General features: G+C 38.9%; 1 protein-coding gene across 1 annotated transcript in view; it reads left to right on the top strand.

Moving 5' to 3' along the window:
• WNK1 (WNK lysine deficient protein kinase 1) overlaps nt 1-27,888 on the top strand; it is a gene marked incomplete at its 5' end in the record, with an annotated part of 108,396 nt that overhangs the window by 41,088 nt on the left and 39,420 nt on the right. Inside the window, 6 exons of the mRNA XM_035898136.1 lie at nt 596-816; nt 2,861-3,018; nt 19,999-20,087; nt 21,498-21,717; nt 21,938-22,274; nt 23,381-23,568. Coding sequence (XP_035754029.1) covers nt 596-816; nt 2,861-3,018; nt 19,999-20,087; nt 21,498-21,717; nt 21,938-22,274; nt 23,381-23,568 — 1,213 coding nt within the window. The remainder of the gene's footprint in view (nt 1-595; nt 817-2,860; nt 3,019-19,998; nt 20,088-21,497; nt 21,718-21,937; nt 22,275-23,380; nt 23,569-27,888) is intronic.

The raw sequence follows: 27,888 nt of genomic DNA, 5'->3' as shown, positions 1-27,888 counted from the left end.
AATATTGATAACTAAGGTATAACTACTTCAGAGCTCTCGCATAGTTTGCAACAACTCTGTATGTACTTGGTTGTTATTAGCGTTTTGGCTCCAGTGCCCCACCCAGTTATATTTAATCAGTGAAAAGGTTATAACTATTTAAGCAGTTTCAGGATAAAAGGTAGGGAAGGAAAAAAACCCTCTTAAATGAACAGGTAGAGAATTGCAATGCATAAGCTTTTAACTCTTTGTCAGGGAGACATTGCCTTGAAACTTAGCAAGTCAGCTGCCTAATTGCCATAGGGTGACTTTGTGTGCAAATTAATTATTAGCTGTAGATCAAGCATTTCACATTTATCTTTCAGCGCTATAGTCTCCTGGCTAGAAGAAAGGGGGTAGAAATTCTGAATAAGGGAGCTTAAGTTTTAGCAGGGGCAATCATCTTCAGCTCCTCTGAAGTCTTGAAATGCCCAAGCACATTTTAAAATAAAAGGTGAAGTTGAAATTTGTGCATCTCTCTAATTACTGCTTTCTTACTTCAGAATAGCAAATGATACAGTGTAATCTACTACTTGTTAGCAGAATCTTTTTAACCTACTGTTACTTTTTTCATTAGGTATTTGAAAAGATTTAAAGTGATGAAAATTAAAGTACTGCGAAGCTGGTGCCGTCAGATACTGAAAGGCTTACAATTTCTACACACGCGCACTCCTCCCATTATTCACAGAGACTTAAAATGTGACAACATCTTCATTACTGGCCCCACTGGATCAGTGAAGATTGGAGACCTTGGTCTGGCAACCCTGAAACGAGCTTCTTTTGCCAAAAGTGTGATAGGTAAGCCTTTCCTGTCTTGGAGGCTGGTGAGCCAGTCTATCTATCTGGAAACCTGAGTCTTTTAAGAGCTCTCCTTAAAAATACGGTTTCAGAGGTACATGGTCAAAGCCTGAAAAGGCTTTGTTTCTTTGCTGTTGAGGTCATTCTGTGTTCCTGATGAGATCACACGTTGAAATTTTGGTTGTGCTTTTTATATTTTGTATATTAACATTAAGTATTTTGGAATATAGGTTCATTGTCCTGCCCAACAGTTTAGTGCAACATTGTTGATAAAACCACTCTTGACAACATATAAATCTCAACTTTAATATGATGCTTCCAGAAATGTACAGATGCATTTTGGTGACCAAACAATGTTTTTATATTTAGTCTAGCATTAATTTATACAGCCAATTTTTTTTATTGTCACCAGGGGTTAATATTAAATCTCTTACACTTTGAGTAATCAGAAACTAAGGTATATCAAAGAAAGTCACACTCTCTCTCTCTGTATATTACATCACAGTCAGACTGTGGTATAATTCCTTACTTGAGGAGTCTAGAATGTGGATTTATGTAAGTTAGGAGGATGTATTGGGGAAATACTGCCTTGTGCATGCTCATTCTTACATATCCACTAATAATCCTTTTCAGAAATTGGTTTGATGGAACTAGTATAGTCTTTCTTGTGAATTCTTTAAAGAATTGGTTTTATCAGCTCTGTTTTTATAGTTGGGTGAATAGACTGCAGGGAATGAAGCTGCTCTTGTTCTCAGTATTTAGAGCTTGCTAAAATGCAGTATTACTCAACAGTCCTATAACTAGATTCCTAGATGGGATCAATCATGTATACTTGTAAATTGTCTTGCAAGCTGTTGCTGAAGTATTTCCTGCTTCTTAACCAGGTTAAAGTATTAATAGGAAATAAAAGTATACAGTGTAAAAAAAGAAATTTTTTTTCTTAAGCATACTTGTCATCCTCAAATTTATCATTAGAAAATTACGTCTTTGTATCTAGCTATCTGTTAACGGTTAGCCTTTGGATAAATGACTGCAATTACATCATCTTTTTTTTGGTTTAGTGTGGTGAAAACAAGCAATGTGGCTATAGAATGATCTGTAAACTGTCTAGAATCTGGTGTCTGCAGGAAATAATTCTATGCTTAAATTTACAAAAAGCAAACTTGCATCTCTGGCTTAAAGTAAATCTGATCATACAATGCAGTCCCTTTGCTTACAGAAGGGATGCTGTGATGCTCTCTGGGCAATAATTTTCTGCACACTATTTAAATGGGACTTGTTGAATCTCACGCTCTATGCCTGTAACTCAATCTCTCTATTTCTGAGTATTTTTGACTGTAGGATGTCCCTCACTAATGCCTGTATCTGCAGTAGGCCTATAAATATACTGCAGGTGGGAAGGTAAGTATATGAAGAAAAGGGCTCTGGTGAGTGGCCTTTGCAGAAAATTACTTTTTATCCTTTTTTCATGAAGATACATATTTGTAACAACAGAGTTTTTCATTGCAAGGCCTTTCCCGAACCATTCTACTTCAAAAAGTAGATGGAGAGCACCAGGTCAGAGACTAGCTGTGGGCTCTTACCAATACTACTTCTTTTGCAGCAGAGGGCAGTCAGGTAATTTTTGAAACAAGGTTTAATGTGCCTCCTTTCTTACAGGGAGAAAGGGTAAGTGTCTTAACTCTCCTTAGTATTTGGTTTGCAGCCTATGGCTAGTCTGCAGTTTTCCCTCTTCTTATCCCCTCCCCTCCATTTGACTCCAGCCTGATCCAGTCTGTTTTGATACTTACATTAACTAACACGCATAAAACAGGAATTGCAGCAGTCCTTTCATGCCATTCTTACAACATAAAGGCCTTGCAATGGAAGACTCACATAGTATGTTGATGCAACAGAGTGACTAAGGGTTTCCTCCCTCTTCTTTTTGCCTCCACTTTCTCTTGTCTCACAGGTCTCCCCATCCGCTTCCTCCTGCGGTGAGTAACGCCAGCAGCCTCTGCTCGCTTTGAGACATTTAGAGTCTGAATCGTTCTTTTAATTTAAGGTACCCCAGAGTTCATGGCCCCCGAGATGTATGAGGAGAAATATGATGAATCCGTTGATGTATATGCTTTTGGGATGTGTATGCTAGAGATGGCCACCTCTGAGTATCCTTATTCCGAGTGCCAAAATGCTGCGCAGATCTACCGTCGAGTGACCAGTGTAAGTCCCTCCCCGCCTCTGATTCTGAAGCTGCTACTGCTAGCAGCAAAGGAGTACAGCTGGGTAGCAGCAAAGGAGTACTGTGCAAGTGTGTGTAGGGAGAAAGTGGGGGATGGGTGGAAAGGTATGGGATGGTTCAACTTACCAAACAGTCAGAAGCCTGTAAAATATCTGAATGGAAATAAAAAGTTTAAAAAACCAAACACACCCCCAACCAAACAAGAAAATACATTAGAATAACAACAGATTATTTTCTAAGCCACTGGGGGGATGGTGGAAGCATTTCAGTCTTGAAGATTAGCTGGTAACTTTTGTTCTCTGAAATAAAGCTGGATCACAGATTCAGAGCACTTTGGCTTAGCTGCCTGCCAAGGCAAATCATAAATTGTTACCTAGAGTGATTTTAAGTGAATAGTTCACTGAATTCCAAATGGCCCTTAGCTACTGTGCATTGGGTGCACTTTAATTATGCAGTGGAAATACTTGATAAATAGCAGGAAGATCTTCCACCCTGAAAAGTGCTGGTAAGTATAGTGGTATTGGTGGAGGCATTGTGAGTGAAACCAAATAAGGCTGAGAAGGCAAGCAAAAGATTTGAGTTTGCCCATCTGACTAGACTAAGTGGAACCTACAGACCTTGAACCTAGGAAGCAGAACTGTAGTGCTAGAAATGTTCAGAATGGTTTTGGCTAGTTTTACTTTGTCAAATAGTGTCATGAAGACCATGCCAGTGCAGTAAACCAAGCTGCTCATGTTCAACCTTCTCATCTAAGCATTCAGAAAGAGTAGTGACATGGCCACTTGGGGAAGTAAAAACTTGCATTGGATTTCTCAGAATACCTGTGTGGATGTGCAGAGGAGGAAAAAAAAACTTAACCTCTTTCTCTGATCTGTAGACAAATGAATTCCTGTTAATTTTTTTTTTTTGGTATTATCTTGGAGAAGTTGAGGATTTAATAAATGACTTGCATAGCTTTGGAAAAATAAAATGCTCCATAATTCCTAATGCCTCACACTATAAAAGGTAGATAGGGTTACTGACTTACAGATGTGGAAGGAAGGGTCTTCATGTCAGACGTGATGAATTCTGAAGGAAGACTTGGAATAACTGTCCCCTGTTTGAAGGGCAATATTGGAGAGGCACAGAAGGAGGAAGAAAGAAGGGATAAATGGGTATTTTGTTTTTTCAACAGATGTTAGAATAAGTTGGGTTTTTTAATATATATATGTGTGTGTGTGTATATACACACACAGTCTTTTTTTGCATGTTGGTGGACTTGCCTATAATTTTCTAGAGAGGAAAAACAAGGGTAAAGTCTAGCCTTTACTCTGCTTATAGCATAACCTGATCTGCAAGGTATTTGGGTCGGTGAAAGAAAACTACCTTACCAAAACAGTCTTAGAGGTGCCTTTTGCTAATGCTTATGTATATGCCTTGGCCAGAGCCAAAGCAGCATAATTTCGGTATGGGATGGGCACTTTTTCTCAGAACAGATACCTGATATAAGTGCCCCGCCCATTCCATAAAAAGTTCTAGGAGCTGGGCTGTGGTGAGAAGAATCAGCTTTTGAGATAGTCTCAGGCTAGGAATCCCCAGGTCTTAAAGAGCTCTCTCTTCCCTGGTCTGTGAAGTACTTAGCAATTGGAAAGCCTTGTGTAGGGGCTTGTAGCAGACAAACTGTATCTAGAGACTTAGCAGGGTTCAACTTCCATTTGTTTATTGTGCTTGATGCTTCTTGCTCCCCATTGTTTTTGGTTGACTGTTCAACTTCTAAGTGGATGAGAAACACTGCTAATTTTTTGGTCTGTCCAACACCTTCTGTTCCACTCTGCTGATGGTTCACAGACTGAATTTAATTGTTGATTTTTTTTTTCTCTGTTTTATCTACTGCTTGAGAGCTTTAAAATATACTTTGATATGAAATCAAGGAAATCTTGTTTTCTTTCAGAAGGAGCAAAGGGCAGGAAGGTAAAGGAAATGTACATTTATCTGCTTCTAGGCAGAGAATGAAATGCTGTGTGCTTTGGTATATTTGGGTTTGTTTATTTCATTGTAGTCACAAAGCAGTTTGTGTTAAAAAACAAAACAAAAAAAAAAACCAAAACCCCCAAAACAAACCCAAACCCAAGCACAAACAAGACTTAACTTTCAAGGAAGGCTTTCAATGAAGAAAAGACAGTATTATTTGGAAATAAAGGACAAACTTGTCTTAACTGATAATGGAGAATTCTGTGTTTCTTCTATAAGGTGAAAAGCACAACCATGTTATGAAAGTGAAATAAAATACTCTTTGTATTCTTTTTACCGCTCTGTGAACCAATGTGAAAAAGAGCCATATAGTTTTCTGCCTTTGTCCTTTGCTCCCTGTTAAAGAAAGTAAGATTTTTCTTTCATTTCAAAGGAGACTTCAGAATTTTAGACAATGCCTGCAGTTGTGGGCGAGGGGTGAACCAGTTGAGAAATTCAGTACTTAAAAGGACAGTGTGTGAACTGTCAATAACAGAGTGGAGTCAGGAAACTTGCTGTGTAGGTGAATCCAAGAGGACTTACACCTTTCCTTTTAATGTATGTTGGAAGGTGAATGTGGTTTGTGGAAGATGTTTAATGTTTCCATTCCAACCCTTTAGTTTGCTACTTTCCTAGGCATGTTTAGGAATATTTTGAGGTAGCAGCTGTAGTCCTGCTGTGTCTTAAGTGAAAGGATTATTTTATCTAGATGCATACACAGAGACCAGAGGAAAAGACAATAATAACCGTCTGCTATTGAGAGTCATGAAAGATCATGCTATGAGGGAGCTTAAAAACCACTGAAACCCCAAAGGCGATATGATCAAAATGTGCAGGAGATATGTATTTAAATCAACTGATTTCCCTCACCCTCTTTGTAGTAACTATTAGGAAGCAGAGTTGCTCCATTAGCTTAAATCCTTGCTATTGCTTAGGACGGAAGCCTGTAAAAGGTGTCTTAATGCATCCTCTCAGGACTGGGCTTGGTACTACCAGCTTACATTCTTCCATTTTGGCTGTGCATTGGTGTCTCTTCTAGGATGAGCCTTCAGCCACATTGCATTTTGACCGTACACCTTTTGTGATAAGGATTGCTTTAGCCGATGCCCAGGTACTGCAGCATTGGGTTGGGGCATTTTCCAGGACTGCTCAGCATACTTGGTTATGTGTTCTCTCTCTTCTGTTCAGGGCCATCCCTTATGGTTGGAAGCAGTTTTCTGATTAAATGATACAGTTAAGTAAGCAAAGACCTAGATATCAGATCTAAAGGCTGAAGTTCTTCCTAGAGATGAGACATTTTTTGGCCCAGGCAGTTATTGTTGCTTCACATCTTGGATAATAGCACTGCTGCATGAGTCTGCTGTTTGCAAGATGCTTGTCTATATTATCTACATTGTCTCACTGGGGAGTTCCTATTTTTCCTTAAAGCAGTGCTGGGGTAAAGTTCCCGAATTTTCCCTGGACCAAGAAACAGAAGTGCAATTAAATTACTTTTCTGGCTCACTTTAACTAGAAGAATTCTTGCAGTAGAAGAATCTGGGTAAATGCCTGGCTTAAAAAAACAACTGTCTACAATTTGTAGGGCTCAAGGTGTTACGGTAAACTGTTTTACAGTTCTGGTAAGGAAGTTGGCAGGAGTTTGACACAGTGTATTGACCTCTGTTTTTACTTACACTGTCTGGCATACTCAGTCCAGACCCTTTCACTACTAGTTTCTTTAGAATGGAAAATGAGATCTGCATGTCTTGTCAGTCAAGCATAGAAGAGCTTAGCCGCCTTCTTTATTTTCATTAAATCATAATGTTGCAGTTTTGTCTCAAAACCTTGGTTTTCTTCATTGAAGCTATAGTCTGCTGTTCTTTGGAAATTGTTCCAAATAAATTAACTTAAAGAAATTGCAACTCCTGGGATTTTTACCTTGGGGGGCGGGAGGGAAGAGACGGACAGAAAAATCTCCTCTGAGGTTTTAGGCAGTATGTCTCTTCAGCTGGGACTGAATGCATCCTGTGGGCACTTTACTGCCTACTTGGCCTCAGGAAAAAAAAAAAATCAAAGCCTGTAATTAATTGAAAATAAGCTGCACTATTAAGGTAGTCTTGCCTGCTCCTGTGACTTATTTTTTTTTTCTCCTCTGCCCTCTTGTGCAGGCACAACTGTCTCTGTGATATACTACTAGGTTAGGGAATGCCCCCCCCCCCCCCTTTTTTTTTTTTTCAATTCTGCACCATATCAAAGCAATACAGGCAGTTCAATACAAAATGTAATCAAGATACTTAATTCTGTTACATACTCACTTTCACAGAAGCGGGGCGTAATATCTTGGTAAAATTCAGGAAAGTTTCTCTGTCTGTTCCTCTCTGGAGATTGGTATTCTTTCTTTGACCTGTTTCATGCATATTTCAATTAAACAATTTGTCACAGGAGATATTTCAAATGGGCTACATGTTCATTTAAATGAAAACAGAGGTATTTATAGAACAGACGTCTTAAGTATGATTTCTTAATTTAGTCTGTTTGGGAAGCAATGCAGTGAAGGCATAACTAACTGCAGTAGCTTCAGCTGCTTTGTCTCAGCCTCCAAGACCGATGTAACCCGTGCAGTTGCCTCAAGAGCTAGTTTGCTTTTTTTCTTGCTCATGTTGCACTTACTGCTCACAGATGTGGTATAGACCTCGATTACTTCTGCACTTTATTTCCTTCAAACTTTCTTTTTGCAGCACAGAGATAATTTTTATAAGTGTGTAGAGGTACTGATTACTCAATCTCTAGCACTTGGATGTCCCAAGTCTCAAATTTTCTAGGTGATAGTCTGGTCCCAGGACTAGTAAAAAGACAGTTAATGGGTTTACTATGCAGATTTGTCTCATTCTTGCATATCTACCACTAACATAAAAATCCGAAGGTATTAATTACAAAAAAGTTAACAAGGCCATCCTCAGTCTCACATGTACAAATCGGCAGAGTATCAGCAGAAAACTCCTTTTTCTCTTTTGCCCTCTCCCGTTGTATAAACTTACCGTTTAAGTTCTCCTGATGGACTTGTGCTCTATACTTGATTTTCTCCATGCTTTCTTTGACAAAGTGAAGTTTTGCACTTGTCCTTGCTTTCACCAAAAGTCCAGTCTCTTCTCTGTAAACAAATGTCTGCCTTCTGAGCTAGCCTTAAGATGACAAAGGGGAGAGGGGGGGGGGGGGCTTTTTTTTTTTAAAAAAAAAAAAAAAAAATTGTTCTGTACTGAAATGTTCCACAGAGTGGGCACAACATTTTTCTTCTCTGATCTACAGAGCTTAAAAAAAGGCCCAAGGGAACAAGGTACATAATGAGTAACCTGACCAGGCAGTGTCTAACTGGTTTAAAAATCCTTAATTTCCCTAACTGGTGGGAACTGAAGCTCACTGGTTAGAGTGAAGGTCGTTCTCTTGGCTGGAAACCAGGCAGTTACAAAGCATTGCAATTTGGTCAACTGAGATTAAATTAATCTCTTCTTTAGTGTCTTTAAAGTTAGGCATCATAATTGTCTAGACTAGTCAACTACTTTGTTTTCACTAGAGATGCAATGGGCAAAGCATCCCACCTCTTTTTTTTCTTTTTCTTCTTCCATAAGGGCCCTAGGCAGTAAATGTAAATGCTTGACCTTTAGACTTATTATTAATTTTATTTGCAGTGCTTATTGAATGTTGATGAATGTCCTTTCTTGCTTTCTGGAAGCAATATGCAAATTTTTTTAGGCATCCATAAAGCTCTGTTTCTTTACCTTGGATAACTTGGTGTCTTGGTCTCGTTCAGGTAGATACAGACACCCCTCCTATCAAGCTTTCAAGTGGAAAAAACATTGGTAGAAAAAATTAATGGAAAAGTAGGGGGAGGTAACCCTCAAACAGAGCAAGTATTCTTTTGTTAAAGCAGATACTGAATGATGGCGAAACTCCAACCAAGCACAGGAAACAGATTAATTGTAAAAAAGGGCAAACTCTTGTAATTGTATTCATTGGAAGAAGAAACTTCAGGCAGTTAAGTATCAAATAGAAAAAAATTGCACATCAGATGCAAGTCCTCTGCATCTCACTAAATGGACTAAAGAATACTTAAGCTTCTACCACTTGCCTCTTGTAGCTGTTCAAGTCAGTTGCAGGCGTTTTGCTGGGTCGTCTTTAAGAGTGAGGGAGGAATCTTCCTGGGTGGAAGTTCAGTCACTGACTCATCAATTCGGAAATATATAGCCTTAAAAATGGAAGATGGGAATTCAGGGTTTTGAAGCATTAATATCTTTGCATGTTAGATTAGAAGTCCTCTTTAAGAAATAACAATGATCTAAGTAAAGAGCAGGGATCGTCTTTTACACTGAGATATAACATGCTATATGGTTTGGACAGCAAGGGTAGGTGATATCTGAAGTTGGAAGGAAAAAGGCTCATTCAACTGAATTCCTTTCTAAAAGTAGGTCACTTTTACGAGTTGATCTTAGAGGCATTTGTGCTATTCAGCATCAAAAGCTTCTAGATTACAGCTAAAACTGTTTTGTCAATATTGATGTTGTAAAACAAACTTGGTTTGAAGTGATAGGAGATATTTATATTGTTCAGTGTTGAGCCTGGAATGTGTCTCTTAGCAATTTTGAATTGGACGTGATTTTAAAATTATCAGAAATTAAAAGGGGGGGGTGGTGAGCTTTGGTTGAGTTGCATAAAATCAAGATCTAATACATTTTTTCATTCTGAAATTCTAAAATTTGGTTGTATTTCAGAGTTTCCAAAAGTGTTTTTAGAAACCTGAATCAGTTTGCAGAATACTGAGTAAACAATGTATATTTAAAAACTAAAAAAGTTAGTTATCTATTAAGGATCAGGCCTCTTAAAATTGTGATACTAGTCTTTAATAGTCTGTCCTGTACTGACATCTATTTAGCTCTTACATGAACTGAGGTTCATTTAGTTTAAGAAGAGATGGGAAGGTGGCTCTTTTTGGGAACAGAGAGGTGGTAAGTGTTTTTAAAATGCCTGGCTTTGCAGCGTGATGAGAACCATTAATGAATCACTGAAGCATTACTGTGGGGAGACAGATAGCTCAATGTTCTTTGTCAGTGTAGTGACACTAGGCAAAAATATTGACATTAAGAATGAATAGGTTACTATTTCTTGTCCTGCCAACTGTACTGCTATAGTTGCACAGGGGTAGGAATGGGATAAGTCCAGGAAAGTTTTAGTCTTGTGGAAGCTTACAGGGGTGTTGAGTAAAAATAAGTTATTTTGAGATTATTATGTGATTCATAGGCGAGAACTCCACCAAAATTTTACATAAACCCTTTATAGTTACCTCCAGGTTACTCACAGCTGTTCCCGGAGCAGGCAGTGACATGGGAGTATGTATGCCTATCGGAATGCTTTTGTTTGTTCCTGTGTTAGAAGAGTGGAAGTTACTAAAGTTGAATGTGATTTTGCAGAAACCGAGTGAACAGAGAGAACAACGAAGCTTAAATGTATATACAAGAAACCCATTGCTTATTGTGCATAATGTTTTTACACTAAAGGGGAAAAAACCCTATTGCTTTGCTGTCTAGTGAAGGTGTTTAAAACCTTCCTCACGCTATAAGCCTGTGACTTTGTTTTAGGGTAAACTTCTTTCAGAGACATTTCTACCTTACCACTCATTACCACCATCATAAAGTTCTCTGCGTAGCAGGGATACTTTTTAGGACCACCCTCTGAAACCATTGAATCTTTTGGCACATGAATAGAAGTCCTTCACTCCTATTAGAATAAGTCATAAAATAAAAGGGGTGATGTCTTTTGGTGCATTGTCTGAATTGTGCACTATTTTCAGTGTGTGCAACATTATCCTAGGCCTTTTAATAGGTATCTTAAGGGCTAGTTCTGGTACGAAATGTGTTTTGTGGCCCATTGCAAAGACTTGCTATTGGATAGTTCTTTTTAATTCGCTTCCAAGTCTGCTGGCTTTTGAATTACTGTACTTGAATTTAAAAATGAGTACTAGATTATGTTTTTCTATCAGCATGGTAGCTGATTAAAGCAGAGAATGCAACTACTGTAAAACACAATATAATTTGATTTTTCAAAAATGTATTTTCAGTACTGAAAATAGAAGACAGACATTTTTTGTATTGTGTGGCTGCGGCATATCTAAATTTATAGCACTGAAAATGTGTGTCTAGGCATGTCTGGTTCGTTGTTTTTTTTTTTTGAAAGCCATTTCCAAGCTGAAGTCCCAACAAAGCAAAGGGTCATTCAGCTAGCTCAAGATGTTCACCACTCCATATTCTTGTTCAGGTGATAAAGGCGGCATCCCTGCTCCAAAGTGCGAGGTTAAAGAACTGTGCACGATAAATTAAACTGATCTTAGCTTCACACTCTTGTGTAAGAATAAAAACTGAGAAGTTAGTGCCCGGTCCACTTGTCCAATCAGACTTCACTGTTGTTTTAGAAGAACTTTGATCCTCATACTGTGTATTTCTGAACAAGGCCCTTTTCACTGTTGCATGCATCAGTATCCTAATTGCTTGCCAGCTATACACTAAGGAACTGTGTCCTGCCTTGTAGTTACAAAATCTTCTGTTCCAGAGCTTGAGTAATTTCTTCTATTCATTAGAATTGCTGCAGTTACAGTAGGTGCTGTGATTAATTAATCTACTTTTTAACTAAACCCATCTGCTTAGCTAGTCACAAGGGCTCCAGATTCTTAGGACTTTTGAAATAGGTTGATATTTTTATTTACCTGGAGGTGCTGAAGTACAGTGGACTTCCATATCTAAAGAAAAAACTTAAATGCCTTGTGTGCTGGGCTAGATAATTAGTCAATTAGTAATTGTAGTAATACGGGTAGTAGTTACGGGGTAGTAATACAGCATGATGTATATTCAGCAGTAGTGCACAGCATAAGTTGTGTTTCAACAGTATCACAATTACAGTGATTTTTTACTTCGTTATAGCTTTTTACTTGAGAGTGCTGGAAAGGATCGCAGCCAACAATTTCTAGGAAGAGTTATGACTAGTTCTTCAGACTTAACTGTGTGGAGACAAAGCAACAGAACTGTAGCCTACTATACTGGTCTTAAATTAGCTTTGGTGACTGGGTAGATTTGCAAATACATGGAGTTGTAGGGCTTATAATGCTGTAAATTCTCTGGCTTTAATTAGTAAAACCACAATACTAAGAGACTGGCAAAGAAGTTGGTTGAACAGGCAGTGCCTGGGTTTGGAGATCAGTTGGAGAATACAGCCATGGAGATGATAGCAAGCGGTGATGGCTAGTCAGATGAGGAGTCTGTTGTGTTCTTTCTACCAAGTTTATCTCATAAATTTTAAGCAACCTCACAAGCTTTAGGAATAAGCAGTTAGTATGGATGTGTCAGTCAAAGCACAAACACACCTTGTGTGTCTAACAACTTTAATTGTGTATCTTGGGGAATTTTTTTTACTCTTGTGACCAGCCTCTTGTTTTTTTATTAATGTCTCAAAAATTGTTTGAGAGTGGGTGGTAAATTGAGGAGGAAAAGAATTTCTGAATTGTGATGAGTCAGGTTGCAGCAAGCAGGCCTGTATAAATACTACAATGCTTCTATTGTCTTTATAGTGTGTTTTGTGAAATCTGGGCATACATGATTATCTGTTGCAAGTCATGAAGACAGGTGGTCTGGAGAAATTTAAGAATTATGGGACTCCTTACACACCTGCATCGCAGAGGGTAAAGACAGACTGGTTAAGCTATTTCAGTGATGTAGAGCTCTCAAATAGCAAGAGAGATGAATTTTGGTCTGGATGACGGTAGATCAATCAACTTCAAAAAGTATTGGGTTCAAAATGTGCAGTCATTGTTTTTGATCAGAAGAGAAGAAAACTAGGCCTGTCCTAGTCTAAATAGTGCCTCATGAGCTAACTCTAGCTCATTGGAAGCTTTCATCTGCTCCTACTGCTTGTATTGCAGTAATACTATTTACTCTGTTAGGATACTGATCTGGTACAGAGCTTATTCTGCAGGATTTAGCGATTTAATTCTTGGCAGAATTATCAATTGTCCAGAATTAATTGCTATGAAAATACTGAAATCAGAGAAGCTAAATTTTCACTTGTTAAATGTGTTGCACTGGTTTAAATTTTTTTCCCCTGCAGTCTCAGCTACTCTAGCTTGCTTTTTAACAAAAACAATAAAATCCATCTTCTGTAGGCAACCAATTTCTCTTTTGAAGTCAGTACATCTTAAGCTGAAGTCTTCCTTTTCACAATAGATATTTGATTGGACTGGGGTGAGAATGATCAATTAGAGATGTACCCTGTATGAAATAAGGAAAGAATTAAATCAGAAAGATTGTTTCTAGAACAGACAACAGGATTAAGATGATGGATTAGAGATGGAAAAGGTGGTGAAATTGTTAAAACTGTAGTTTCTGAGGGCTGGGTAAGTAACTAATAGCAGGTGGTAAAACTTAGGAGATCATGGGGCAAACCAATTTAAATGCCATATATACCATTGCCTGGGGGCTTCTTTGATACTATGGGGAAGGAGGTGGGATCATTGGCTTGTTTTCCACTGGAATCATATGCTCTGTCTAAATTCCTGGAATTAATGGTTTGTGGCAGCCTGGGACTGGCTCAAACTAGAATAGTAACAACTTAGCAAAAAGAAAATATAGAGACTTTAATTACTTTGTTTGTGTGATTTGACTTTGCTGCTGATTCTATTAGCCTCTGGACTGCAAAGTTAGAACATTTTGTTTGAGAAGATTAATCAGTTACGGTAGAGTTCCTTTCAAGCTCTGCAGTTACAGCACCTTTGAAAAGAGCCAAGCAAGAATTGTGGTTAGACTGGAACAGGTAGACTGTGTGCTTGTTACAAGCTCAAAGATTTAATGTTCTTTGCAGGTCATTCAGTGTACCCCAGAAAAGTGTAGCCTTAACTAGGTGAGCAAAATGTTAGATTTTTATTCCAGTGAAGTAGATTTGCTTTGACTGCAGAGTCAAAATGGAGAGTTAAAATGGAGGTGTTAATCAACAGTTAGTTGATTTTTATTTTTGGGGGGGGGGGTGGTGGTGGTGTATAAAATGTCTAGCTAAGTAGTTGGAAGGCCGCTCAACATAGCAGGATCTCTAACGATCCCTGTTCCCTTGAGCCCTCTAAACTTTCACAGCAGCTGGACATCTAAAATGCCCAGGATCAGAAAGTGTTGCTTTTGCAACATTGATGTTGCATGGTATATAACACCACCACTGGTATAATTGTGGTATACTTGAGTAGCTAAGTATCTATTTTATGGTGAAAAGTGATCTCGATAATTTGAATTTTATGACAGTTTTATCACTAGCTGGTCAAAATTCATTTTCTCACTTCACTTTAAAAACCGTGTATGTGAACTTTCCTGGCATTGCTCCTTATGTCCTTCCAAAAAAAAAAAAAAACCCAAAGCCCTCAAGCTGTGGACAACTCGTTTTATTAGTAAACAAGTTTTACAATGGCTATTTGAAACTAGATACCAGGAAAAAAGAAAATATCAGACTTCATGTTTAGGTTTGGAGTCTAGCAGGAAGTGTTAGAATATATAACTCTATGGATTATTTGTGCGTCTGTGGCGTAAAACTAGCAACAGTGCGGCTTTCTAACTTTGTCCAACAGTTTGAAAATCACCTTCAAATCCCTTTTCCCCTACACTAAGCACCCGGTAAAAGGAAAGCAGAGGGTGTTGCAAATGGTAGTAGAATGCAATTGTCAGGAAGGAGGGAGGTGGAATATGTTGTATTATCCTAATGCTGTCTTGTGTTCTGTTAGGATTAAATTGAAGTTAGCTGTAAGTATATTTCTGTAGCTCCATGGAAAGAAAAGGCAAAAGAGCAGCTGCTGTCATCCCCCTGGTACAAAACTAGTGCCAGCAACCTCTGGTCAGAGCAACACACTGGACATTCTCCCCTGTTTACAAGTGTCCTTCTGCAGCAGCAGGAGTGAATTGGGTGATGATCCTACAAGCAGCCTTAAACTATGGCAGAAAACTTGGGTGGCGAATAGGCAGAGCAGCCAAGCAGGGAGGCGGGGACATGCAGGAAGTAAAGGATCCCTGCATTGCCTCTTCTTCCGCCTCCTTACAGCTAGCTGGGCAGGCAGAAAAGGGCATGCTCACCTCTTGCTTGTATTGATTCTTTGTGTTCAGTATTTGAGTGGCAAAAGCAGATATTAAGCTCAAATCTCTGCAGCCTGATGTACTGGACTTGGAAAAGTACAAGAGGTGTCAAACAGAAAACGATGCTCCCTTCTAACTTTGATGTCTGCTTTCCTTCCGCTGTGCGTTAAGTCCACAGCCTGGTGGATTCCATCAGAAACTAGCACCTAACTCACTCTTCGGTGTGTGTGTCTCTTTTCCTGATGGATTTTACAAAAAGAGAGATCTGTCCCATATTTGTAATTGTTAATTCCCACTGTTGCTGCTCTCACAAGGATTGCACTAAAGAGGTGAGTAAGAATTTCAGCTCTATAGAATAAGTGTGTGTAGCTGCAGGAAAGGATTTTGGGGGTGAACCAGAATTCTTGACAAATCTGCTGAACTGCTTTACATTTGCATAGCTTGGGTCTTCAGCTTTTAAACTTGACTGTACTTTTCCCCTGCATTTTTTAAAATGTAGATTAAAATCCTGAACAGCGGGGCTTGGAACACTTACTGCTTCTGCTATTTTCCACCTGTGTTGTTTTTCCAAATCTAAATATTTTTTTAAATTTAGAATTGCTGAGGTTATGTAACACTTCCTCTGCCTTCATTTTGGTTTGGTGTAAAAGTTATACAGCACTGATTGTACCTCCTCTTGTGAAGCAAATTATATTTTCAGTATCTCTTGCATTAGAACAAGATACTAAACCACTGATGCAGTAAGCTGGTGGTCTAACTAATGCCAAATACTGCGTGTTTCTAGGCTAAAATTGTGAGGAGGAGTTCTGGGTAGCGTATACCTTGGTGTTTAAAGTATCTTGAAAATCTAGTGTTTTTAAGAGTACCTAACTTGCCTTTAATGGATCAAATAACCATATACACCTGGATGTTGAATTTTGCAACACACTTTTTTCACCTGATCAAAATCTGATAAAATCACAAACTTTACCATCTCTAAGATAAATGGAATATGAAATACCTTCTCATGCTTAATGTGAAGACTGTAAGATAAGTATTGTTTTGCATCAGTCGTGCTTTTTGCTACCTACCTATGCCCATGTTTTAGAGGTGCTCTCAAATTGCAAGTATTCAGTGGGTTTTAAGTTGGCACTTCTTTCAAAAGCTGCAGTTCTGCCCTTGTTAGCTATTGCCCTATGACTTTCCTTCTGTAAGCCTGAGCGCAGCTGCATCTCACTGGAAACTGCTGCAGGCTTTTTTTGGTTTGATTTGTTTCAAGTCTGATAAACACCATGATCTGGTTCATTGATGCAGGTGTATAAATGCGTGTGCCAGCAAAAGGGAGGAAATGACATGGGTGGGGGAATGGGAGATGGTGAACAGGAGACTGCTGCTTTCAGCAGCACTGCCAGTTCATGCTATTTTAGATGGTAGCTTGAGAAAACATTGGCTTTTCTGTCTGCCTGTTATACCTATCTATGTTTCCTTTTTCTCTGCAAGAGCTCTTCCTTCTGTTTCTTTAACAAACTCAGAAAAAATGCTAGTGGGATTCAGGTGTTCAGTTCTTACAAAACTGCCACTGGGGAATAGGACTCATAGATGAAAGGATTTGAATTGTCCTGTGATTCTTCTAAGGAGTTTGGGGACCAGGAGAGGCATATAAGAATGCGACCATCTTGCAGTAAGTGTGGTGAAAACCAGGAAATACTGAATGGCTTAGTATGTACTTGAGTGCCTTTGGGTTCAGAAACTAATGAACGTATGCTTGGCTGCACAGCTCATGTGCTCGTAAGGACACATCAAGGTTACGTGAATTGCAGGGCCTGGCCTCCCTTTGGTTTCTCTGTGATGGCAGATTAAGGTGTATGGGCAGGTCTGGGTAGAAAAGGATTCATTCACTTATTGATTTTGATTATTCATGGTATCCTCTGTCTTGTTATGTACAGTAGTTGGACACTTCCACTAGTGCTTGGAGGAGTTAAAAAAAAAAAAAAGTTTTTAAAAGCTGATGGTTAAGTGGCCTGAACTTCAGCATAAGGGGTGCTTGGCCAGCACTGTGGACTAGGCTTAGGCAACCCTTCTCATGGACTCGGAACAAACTGAGAAGTAGGTAGCTGCTTGAACACAGAATTCTCCGTTGGTTTTTAGGCCCTAGTGTGAGGTTCTCCCAGGTTTTCTGAGAAGCAGTTAGGAAGATAGAAGCTGTGCTGGAGGAGGCTGGCAGGAGCTTCTCTTTTTAACTGAACTCTTGGTTTGGAATTCACAAAATGAGATATTGTAAAATGGCCCTCATGGAAGGGCCTGAAGACTTTGGACAGGTATTTAATTTCTTTCAGGGTAGAGAAACACAGGGTAGCAGACTGAATCACTGATTTTTAAAATCTGTTCTTAGCTTTACCTTTTCAGGCTTCAAGCAAGAATAGAGCATGTGGTATAATAGTTAACAAAGCTCATGTTCGATCTTCATGATATTAATATTTTGCTGTGCCAGTTGCTTACTCATCTTAGCTTTTAGTTTTTCTGAAATGAGATTGTCACAGGTTTGACATCTTCCTTCTGCTGCCACAGTGTAAATGAACATACATGCTGGCTGCTGCTATCTGGCGCTTGAGCTGTTTAAGAGACTGTGTTAAACCTCAGCAAATTTAGATGCAAATATATACAATAAGGAGTTGAATAATTATTGCATGGGTTATATATGTATGTATGTGCATATATAGGAGAGCATTTAATTATGTATAGAAACATCTATCTCTGTGTGTATGAACCTGAAGTCCTGGGGCCATTTTAAGCTTGGACATAATTGAAGGTGGATGTCTCTAACTAGTCTACTATATGAGCAGAGACACATGCAAACGGGTACTTGATGCCAGTAGTAAACACTAAAACTAGTTTTATAAATCCCTATAGAGTGTAGGGCTCTGTGATGTCCTGCTAGGAAGCTGGAGATTTATGACATGACCTGGTTACAGCATTAAACTTACCTGTCCAAACTTCGGTCTGGTGTCTTATCAGCTGAGGCATTGATCTCCAAAAGTCTTAACGTTCAGTGAAGCCTTTAAAAGCACTAAGCTGATGTTCACTGACTGACTGTGTTTTTGGGCTTATTCTAGTCACAACACTCTTCAGTTCTGCAAATTTCAATTGCTAGAATTTTGTAAGAGCAAATTCTAGAGCAAAGAATAAATAACCAGAATGCTGTTGTAACAGGAAGTTTTTATCAAGAGAAAAACTAGTCTTTCTATAGGTGTTTTTTTTTTTTTTTTTGTCCTTTTGAAAATTCCAGATACAACACCTTTGTAAAACATAGTGGCAAATAGCACTGTTGTCCACTGAAAGACCACTCTTGTGTTTCTCCTACTCTTGTGTTAGCATCTGCTAAGTTGATGTTGACTGTGCCCTCTCCTGGAAGAGTGTGGTGGAGAATATTTTAGGTAGTGAACAAATGAAGTCAATATACTGCCACGTCTGCCCAAGGGGAAAAAAGTATCTAAATGTAGATGGAAATTATTATCATATTGAGGCTCCATGTTCAGTTAAATGAAGGTCTGCAGTTGCAAAGGCTCTAGTTCAGAGACTCGGGCCTTTCCGTTTCAAGACTTGTTTCCCACTGACAGTAGAGGAAGGGGGAAGGGTCGTGCCTTGATGTCCCCGTTTGCTGGGAAGCAGTGTCGTATACATATTGGGAGAAGTACTTTCTGGTTAGGACACGAATCATGATGTTTGTATACTACTCTTGTTTATTTCTGTACTTCAGACTCTATGGTTTTCACTTTTGATCACTTGTGATTTACCAGTGATGCAGGGTCAGATGTGTCAAGTGTATGACTTCAGGATTGTTTGGTTTGAAAAAGTGGGCTCTTTGTATAACAGAATTTGAACAGGATTTCTTCGTGCGTTCTCATTCTGCTATCTTAGATACAGCAGAATACTGTACTTAAATACTGCTTTTACTGCAGTACTTTTACTACTTGAATACTTGAAGCTAAAGGCTGAATCGAGTAAAATTGAGTGCTAAATTTTGCTGTTGTGGAAAATTGCCCCTGAAATTCTGGCCATAACTAAGTGATGAAGCTTGGCTCTCTGCTTGCAATGTTTTGTAGAATTCCCAGATGGTCATATCTCATGGCCTATTTGCTATAGTGATTTTGTTTTGCTTCCCCCCCCCCCCCCCCCAAATGGCTTTAGCATGTATTGGAGAAAGGATTGCCATGTGTTGTTGAAGGGCTTTTGTAAAGGTCTGTATGGCTAAGCTCATTTTCCTGAACTCACAACAGCATTGATGCAGGAGTGTGGTTTGACTATAGTAGGTCTTCTGGGGAGAACTAGAATACAGGAAAGTCTTTTTTTTTTTTTTTTTTTTTTTTTAAATGTTGGACAAGTTATTTAGTGATCCAGTCAGATCATTCTGGGCTAAGGTTTTTCCTGTAGAAGCCAATCTATGCCAAAATCACCTGCTATAATGGCATCTTGGAAACATTCTGGGAAGCAGCAGAATCCTTTGAAGACTGTTAAATTAATCACGTGGGTTCATGCATTAGTGTGGCACAGGAAACATTTCCTTCCATTCTCAGTCCAGGCTGCGTATTCACCTCTAACCAGCATAACTACCATGGAAACTAAATGGTTCTCCTATCTAAACTGCCAAAGCCCTCTGTTATGGAAGTGTAGCTGAGAAATAGGGGGAAAAAATGTTTGCAAAAGTCGCTAACAGACAGATAAGCAGTAAGGTTGGGGTCAGACTTCTATATCATTTGCACTAGTGGGGAATTCAGGCCAGTTATCTATTGAGTAAAAATAGTTGGTGTGTGAACACAATCAAAACTGCAATCGAACAGGCCTTCCAGTTTCTCTGTTACTTGTATGTTCCAGGGTGTCAAGCCAGCCAGCTTTGATAAAGTAGCAATCCCTGAAGTGAAGGAGATTATTGAGGGATGCATTCGGCAAAACAAAGGCGAAAGGTAAGTACTTTCTTTTCAGACAGAGGTATTACTTGCTATCTGAGTCTTTTATCTGTGATGATACCAGATCCAGTTAGTTTCTGGGGTCTTCTGTGTTCTCATGAAAGTTGGGAAGTCTGTATTTACTTCTGCAGCTTCTATTCTTTGGTATATTCTTATTCGATGATTGTTTTAGAGAATTAATAGTGTCAGGAAAAGTGCAAATGCTATAGTAACCATATGTGTCAATTTATTCAGAAATTCTACTGCTTTTATTAAAACTTTGACCTAGTCAGCAAAATAGTGGAGGACAGTCCTTCTGGGTTCCCAGGTATTTGGATTGGTTGGTTGGTTTGTTATTCTGTAATCCTTTGTTTTTCTTGCCCCTTTGATTTTGTTGTGTTTTATGGTTGATTGAGGGCTCTTCCTATTTTTTTAAATTCTTGCTGCTCATTTTCATCCACGTTTTCTGCAAGATGACTTCTACTTGAGGTGATTAACTTACACCATTGCAGGAAATCTGTAACTGCTCTGATGGCTTATTTGCGGGGTTTGTTTTGTTTTGTGCTTTTACATAGCTGTTGCTTACTAAATGTTGGATTTAAGAATGCTTTAGTCTTTGGCCCTCCTCTAGCCTCCCACTATTCTGTTCAGAGCTAGTTTTGTCAGTTCATGGATGTTTATTCATCCCCTTCTATTAACTCTTGAAGTTTTACATCTGATGGCATTACTGGGTATTTTTAATTTCTATTATTTTTCTTAGTTTTAAACTATTTCATATTTTTTCCCATTTCAAGTGATGTACAGCCACAAAATGAACTTGATTCTTGCCATTTGGTTTAATCTGTTAACTTTTAGACTACTACTGTTAATGCTGTGCATAAATGAACATAGATCTTTTTTGTACCTTCAGGACAAAGCTTCTAATTGTGCCGAACAGAACGCAAGTTGAAGTGGTTCAAAATAGTATAAAATATGAAAGGAGTCATGTGGTGCTTATGTAGTGCTGAATCTACTAGATGAGGCTTTTGATAAGACCTTGAAATAGGCCAAAATACATCCTTGGATTACTGTACTGATTTGGGGACTAAGGGTTGCGTGTTATATATAAATGTTCAGTAAAACCAAACTGTTTCTTCAAAGTTTCTTATTATTTTGGTTAATATATATCCTGTTCAGTTGGCTTAAATCTGTTGGTACTTCTGCTGACCGATGTGTGAGGTTTTTTTGTACACCTGTAGCAGGGTTGCATTTTGTTTCTCCATCACGCTTTTAAAGAGAAATTTGAATGATGGGCTGTCAAATTATTCATGGGAGAGGTATGAAATGTAGAGAATAAATTTGGGGGATCATCAGGTAAGGATATTCCTTAATATTTTATGAAAACCTAATAACTGTGTGTGCTTTCTATGTTCTTTCCCAATATGCTAGATATGCTATTAAGGACCTTTTGAACCATGCTTTCTTCCAAGAAGAGACTGGAGTACGGGTAGAACTAGCAGAGGAAGATGATGGAGAAAAAATTGCCATTAAACTCTGGCTGCGAATTGAAGACATCAAAAAACTCAAGGGCAAATACAAAGATAATGAGGCAATAGAGTTTTCCTTTGACTTGGAGAGAGATGTCCCAGAGGACGTAGCACAGGAAATGGTAAGTGTAGGTGGTCTTACAAAGCATCTGAAGTACTGGTGTTCTCTGACAGTGAGTAGTCTGTCAGCCTCTGTATTTGCTGCTGTTACTGTCTAGAAATAAAACCGCTTCAGAAGTTTTTGAATGAGAAGTTAGTGCCAGAGAGTGGTAGCTTATGTTGTAGCACTTCAATGGTGACTGTCTATGACAGTCTGAATTCTGTGAATATATCCTCCTTCAGGTGGAATCTGGCTATGTCTGTGAAGGGGATCACAAGACAATGGCGAAAGCTATCAAGGACAGGGTATCTTTGATTAAGCGAAAGCGAGAGCAGCGTCAGTTGGTGCGAGAAGAACAGGAGAAGAAGCTTCAGGAAGAAGGTAGTCAGAAGCAGCAGCTGGAGCAACAGCAACCATCAAGTGCTTCCCATGCAGGGTCAAAGCATCCCCTATCTCTCACTGGTACTACTCCTGTCCCCACTACTTCAGCATCGGTTTCTACACAAGTGGAGCCTGAAGAACCAGAAGCTGATCAACACCAACAACTGCAGTTCCAGCAACCCAGTATATCTATTCTTTGTAAGTGTGTCAATTTATTTAGGAACTCTTGCACTTACACAGTTCCCCCCTTAGAGTCTTAAACTTTTGGTGGGTATAGCAGTAAATATCTTAAGATGTTGCTGTCTGCCATTGCTGTCTGCTGGAGACCATTAGCTCACTAGAAAGCACAGCAAAATAAGATGCATTCCTGTGCCTTAGCTAAGTCAAGTCTTGGCACAATTCACAGTCCAGTCTTAGCACAAAATCATTTTCCTTTGTTTCAAGTTAATACACTAAATGAACTGGGCACCTGAAGCATGAGCACATGTCCTAGTTTTTGCTGCCCTCCTACATGGACAGCATTTTCTGGCCCTGACGAGGACTGTATACTCTTGCACCAGAGCTATTAGAAAAACTCACTTGAATCCTTGTTAACTTACATTTAAGGTGGAAATGAGATTAATGTACCAGCAGTTCAGTTTATAATTTGCATTCTGAAAAAAGGGTTCATTTTCTGTTTTACATACTATATGTGAAACATAAATTAAACACTCCCAACTTTTCCTCTTCTGCCATCCCCACATTTGAATCGGTGTTTGAATAATGATGGTAGATGAGAACTTCTGTGTTAGAATGGTGAAGTTAGAAAGGAAATTACCGTCTGCTCTTTAGGTAATAGGGATTTTAAGTCCTCTGCTGTGGGTACATCAGGTGCATCTGCCAGCCAGTACAACAGACCTGTTTTATACGTCTGTGTAAAATTAAATAAGTAAAAGTAATAATTAAAAAAACCCCTGAAAGATCATTCATAACAATGTGGCATTTAAGTTTCTATTTCTAGTCTAGTCTTTTATAGGAAGCATAGTTTACTATTAATTATATTCCCAAAGAACTCCTGAAATTACTGATTTTTTTTTTTTTTCAGAGGTTAGGGGAAGGCATATTGGTAAGGAATTATTGTATTGAGGAAGAAAAAAAATATTTTTTTTTAACCAGCTTAAATATTACAAGAGGTAAAATGCTGATAAGGTCTATGTGACGTGGCACAAACATCAGTCTAAAACTTGATTGATTGTAATATCTTTAAAGTTGTGAATCCAGACTGCAGTTCTTGAAATGCAGATTTTTATCTTTAACTTCCACAGCTGATGGGACAGTTGACAGTGGCCAGGGGTCATCTGTTTATACCGAATCATGTGTGAGCAGTCAACAGACTGTGTCGTATGGTTCCCAACATGACCAGTCAATCTCAACAGCTGCAGTCCAGGGATATGCAGCTTCAGTTGGCCAAGTGCAGTCGCAGCAGCATGGAGGATATCAGCCACCTGCAGCGGTAAGCCACAACTTGCAAGTATTGCAGACGCATGGAATTACTTGATTTTGTATTTCTCTTGAAAGGTGAGAGGAAAGTCTGCCAGGCAATCTTCCATGTATGTTTCGTTTTGCATGCGATGCAAATTCTGTATGGGAGTAGTAAAGGGGCTATTTCTGTGAGGTGATTGAGTCGGGGGGGGGCGGAATTGCAAGGGCATATTTGTCTTTAAAGCTTTTATTTAATCTTGAGTGCAGTTAAGCAGAGTGATGGGTTAGGTCTTTTTGTGGATGGAAGTAATATCCTCAGAACAAGACTATCTTATGAAAGTAAGCATTTAATCTTACTTGAAAAGGTGATGTGTGTATGTGTATATGAAGTTACCAGGGATCAAGCTGTTGGTTTGATTTGAAGAAGGGATTAGAATAATTTGAGTTACTGCATAAGTATGAAATTGCTGTGTGTGTTCTGTGAGGCTTTGATTACAGATTCTGCAGGTAAGATTTTTTTAACTGTTATAGAATGCTGCATGTGAGAACTCCAGACTGAAAAGACCCCTCACCCTTGTTCCCAGTTTTATTTCTAGCTTGTGTTGATTTGCTCATCAGTTGCCATGCATATTCCTTTTCCCTGGAAAGTCTGCACTGGGCACAAATACTTTTCCTACTATGTTCATTTGTGTTGCCCTTTTATTTTGGTATGTTTTCCTTGGTATGTTTTTAGATCAGAGTATGAGAGTATGCAGAAATCTATTCTAAATCAGGAGTAGAACTTCTGCTACTGTTCTATTGTCTTCAATGGTTCCCTTGTCACTTGTTTTTTACACAAATAAAAATAAAAATCTAAGCCTGAGGCAGAGATGTTATGGTATAATGTAGTAATACCATAAGGGAGAAGATGTGACACTTAAGACTGAGGATCCTCACTTTTTTTTGGTACCTGTGGTTGTAGGCTTTATTACAGAATCATTGGTGTTACTAGCTTTTTGGAAAACAGGCTGGTTTCACTCACAAGCAAAGTATCTCCATCTTTTTCAAAGGCACTTAACCTGAAGCTTGTGGTACTGCTAGTCCTTGATCAAACAAGTTTTTAATCCCTCTAAGCTCTTGTTCTGGGTAAGCCATATATTTCTGTGTGGGCATATATTGGGCCAGAAGCCATTTCACTGTCTTGGGATGGCTAGCTTCCAGGTCGAAAGAGAGAGGATGGGAGATCAAGCATATGACAGAGATATAGTCAAACTGCATAGATCACTGCTAAAATGTGCTCATGTTCTATGATGATGATAGTGGTAACAGGAGATTGACAGAATGGAGTAGAACACTACAGGAACTACTAACACTTCTTTGGGAAGACAGAATGACAAGTCAAAATTAAACTGATAACTGGAGAAATGGCCTTAAAACCAAATAGAATGCAGTTCATCAGGACAAGAACAAAGTTCATGTTTAAACAGGAATAATCAGCTACACAAGTACAGGATGAGCAACAACTGACTAGGCAGCAATTCTGCCCCCCCCAAAAAAAGAGGTCAGGGATTACATTGGACCACAAGCTGGACATGGTCAAAAACATCATGCTGTTGTGAAAAAAGCAAACATCATGTAATGTAAAGTAGCTGTTCTGCTCTTGGTAATCTATCCTGGACACCCTGCTTGAGTGAATTTGAGGGTGAATTGGGAGAGAATTCAGAGGAGAGTGACCAAAAAAAACCCCCAAACCACCAGAAATACAGGAAACATTATGTGGGAAGACTGAAAGAGTTAAGCTGAGCCTATGAAAGATGAGCTTGAGGAGAGAGAAAGCTGTAAAGGCTGTTGTAAAATAGGAGGAGGCTAATCAGATCACAACATTGTTGTTAGAATAAGAAATAAGTCATCTAAATTGCAGCATGGAATTCTAGTTTGGAAAGGGTTTTTTCTAACCAACAAGGACAGTTAAGTACTTCAGCCTCCATAACTGGAGATGTTTCTGAACATGTTAGATAAATTAAGAGTCAGGAATGACATATATAACTAGTCCTGCCTTGGAACAGGTGAAGATTATGGGTATTTGTTTAACCCTTTAAGTTCCTTTATGTCTCTTCCAAACGTTTGAGCAGTCTAGCAAAATTTCTCACATCGGAAATATTTAAAATCAGATCTCCGCTGGATATCTTGATTGGTTTTTTTCTTCCTCTGGAGATCTGTATTTAATTTCAGTTACGTTAATAAATTGTGCATTGCATCCATAAGAGGCATATGCCATTAAAGGAGGAAAACTTGCAGCTGAAGACCATCTCTTTATATTCACTTAAAATACAACAAAGCACACCACACCAAAAAAGCAATAAAAAAAAAAAAATCCCCACACCCCTAAAAACCAAACAACCCAAACCCCTTAATTCTGATTCTTCCAATTTGGTTGAATTTTGACCTATGGCCTTCTGGAATGTGGCAAGATTACAAAATCCTGATGCTTTTATTGGCCCAGCATCTGGAAAATGCTTGTATAAGACTAATTTTACTGATTTTTCCACACATTAAACCAACTTTTTTCCACAAGTCATGTTGTAGAATGAGTAATGTTGAAATTTTTGTGGTAATGTTTTAGTTAATAAAGAGCCAGCTGCATACGGTTAGTCCACTTAATTCAGGCAGGGAGTTGCCCAAGCAGAGAGACTGGTGAGGTGATATGTATAAACCCACATCCACTCACTAAACTAAGAATGAACGTTTGAAAGGTCATCAGTATCTGTTCAGGTTTTTCTGTTTGTGGGACTACCAGATGCTGTGAGTACACACGGTGTGGGCTGCATCAGTGGCCCCAGAGAAAATGTTCTCTCCCGTCTGCTCTGCCTTCCACATGCTTCTTGTAAGGGCACTAGGGAACTTTCTGCCCTAATCAGTAACTTAAGGCAAACTTGAGTCCTCAGAGGTGCACACAGCCTGTTCCCAGTGTGTGTTGGCATTCATTCAGCATTTCTCATATCTTCTTGCACACATAGTAGTCAGTATTGGGCCTCTCATTGTGTGTCTGCATTTCTTTTCTACCTCATTGTAGTTTTTGCTGGTTTTGTTTTTCTTTTTTTTTTTTTTTTTTTGAAGTGTTCAATTCCTAATTTTTGTTTTCCTCCTTTAGCCTCAACGTGGTCGTAGCATGTCAGTTTGTGTCCCCCACCTTCCTGCTCTTCCCTCTATGTCCTGCATCCCTCTCAGTGCTCCTTGCACCCCACCACCAGCGCTGTCTGCACCTCTTTCTCCTTTCTACCTTCGGACTGTCCCTGAAGAAACCTTTGCAGAAAAGCTTTCTAAAGCCCTGGAAAGTGTCCTGCCCATGCACTCTGCCTCTCCACGCAAGCATCGACGCTCCAGCCTGCCCTCCCTCTCTGTCAGTCCTGTATGTGTTACCATTTGCCTCCTGGCACAGTAAGATAAGTTATCATTAAATACATCCTGGTCTTCGGGCATTTTTAAAATGAGAAAATGAAGAGCTGATTCCTTATTCCTTATACTGTGCTGCTGGAATGTTGATCTTTTTTTTGCGAAGCAGTACACTTAAACTATCACTATCACTTAAATTATCAAACAGTGGCTGACCATTTGTTTTTTGTATTTTAGCATAGTAAAAATGTGAATTACCTAGTTCTATCACAGAATGTAAAGGGAAAACTAGTTCTAATCCCCTTAAGTCAGAAGACCAGCTTTTTATTTTCCAACTTGTAAGCAAGCATTGAATATTCATTAAGCCCTGCACAAAACAACCAGCTTTTAAAGTTTGGTTGCTGTGGCTGGTTATTTTAAAAAGCTTTAGCTAGCTGTGGTAGTGATACTAGAAATTCAGAGTATGAACACTTTTGAGGATTTTTCTGTACGTCTTAATCAGAAATGCTGCTTCAGCTGCTTCTTGATGGGAAAAAGCCATTGTTTCATGTTTCTCAGAAGGTTTGATGCAAGATAGCTTGCAGGACAGGGGGTAGCCTCTTTTCAGTTTTGGGCTTCAATTTACATGAAAAATTTTGAGAAAAACTTCCCTGTAGCTGAAGTGTGTGGAACTAGTTTTCAGAATGTAGGAATAGTTCTTCATCTTGTAGGACCTTCTTGTTGGTGTTGGTCAATATGGAAATTTGCTGCTGCTTTTCCAGAAAAAAAGGGCTGGGGAGAGAGAACAATGTGGAAACAGAAAGTTGTAAATGGCATCTGTCATAAAGACAGCATATTTGCTACTGGCTCTTGCAATTTTTTTTTTCCCTTTAGAGTTAATAGTACCTTGTCTCTCTGCATACTGTAGGCAGAGATGAAAAAAATATCAAAACAACTTTGTAATTCTGTATTCCCACCTAGAACTTGCTTTAGTGAAAAT

Source organism: Egretta garzetta, unplaced genomic scaffold (genome assembly GCF_000687185.1).
Source record: "Egretta garzetta isolate BGI_Z169 unplaced genomic scaffold, ASM68718v1 scaffold427, whole genome shotgun sequence".
NCBI lineage: Eukaryota > Metazoa > Chordata > Aves > Pelecaniformes > Ardeidae > Egretta > Egretta garzetta.
The sequence above is the reverse complement of the archived record's forward strand: the minus strand, read 5'-3'. Positions and strand labels throughout refer to the sequence as shown.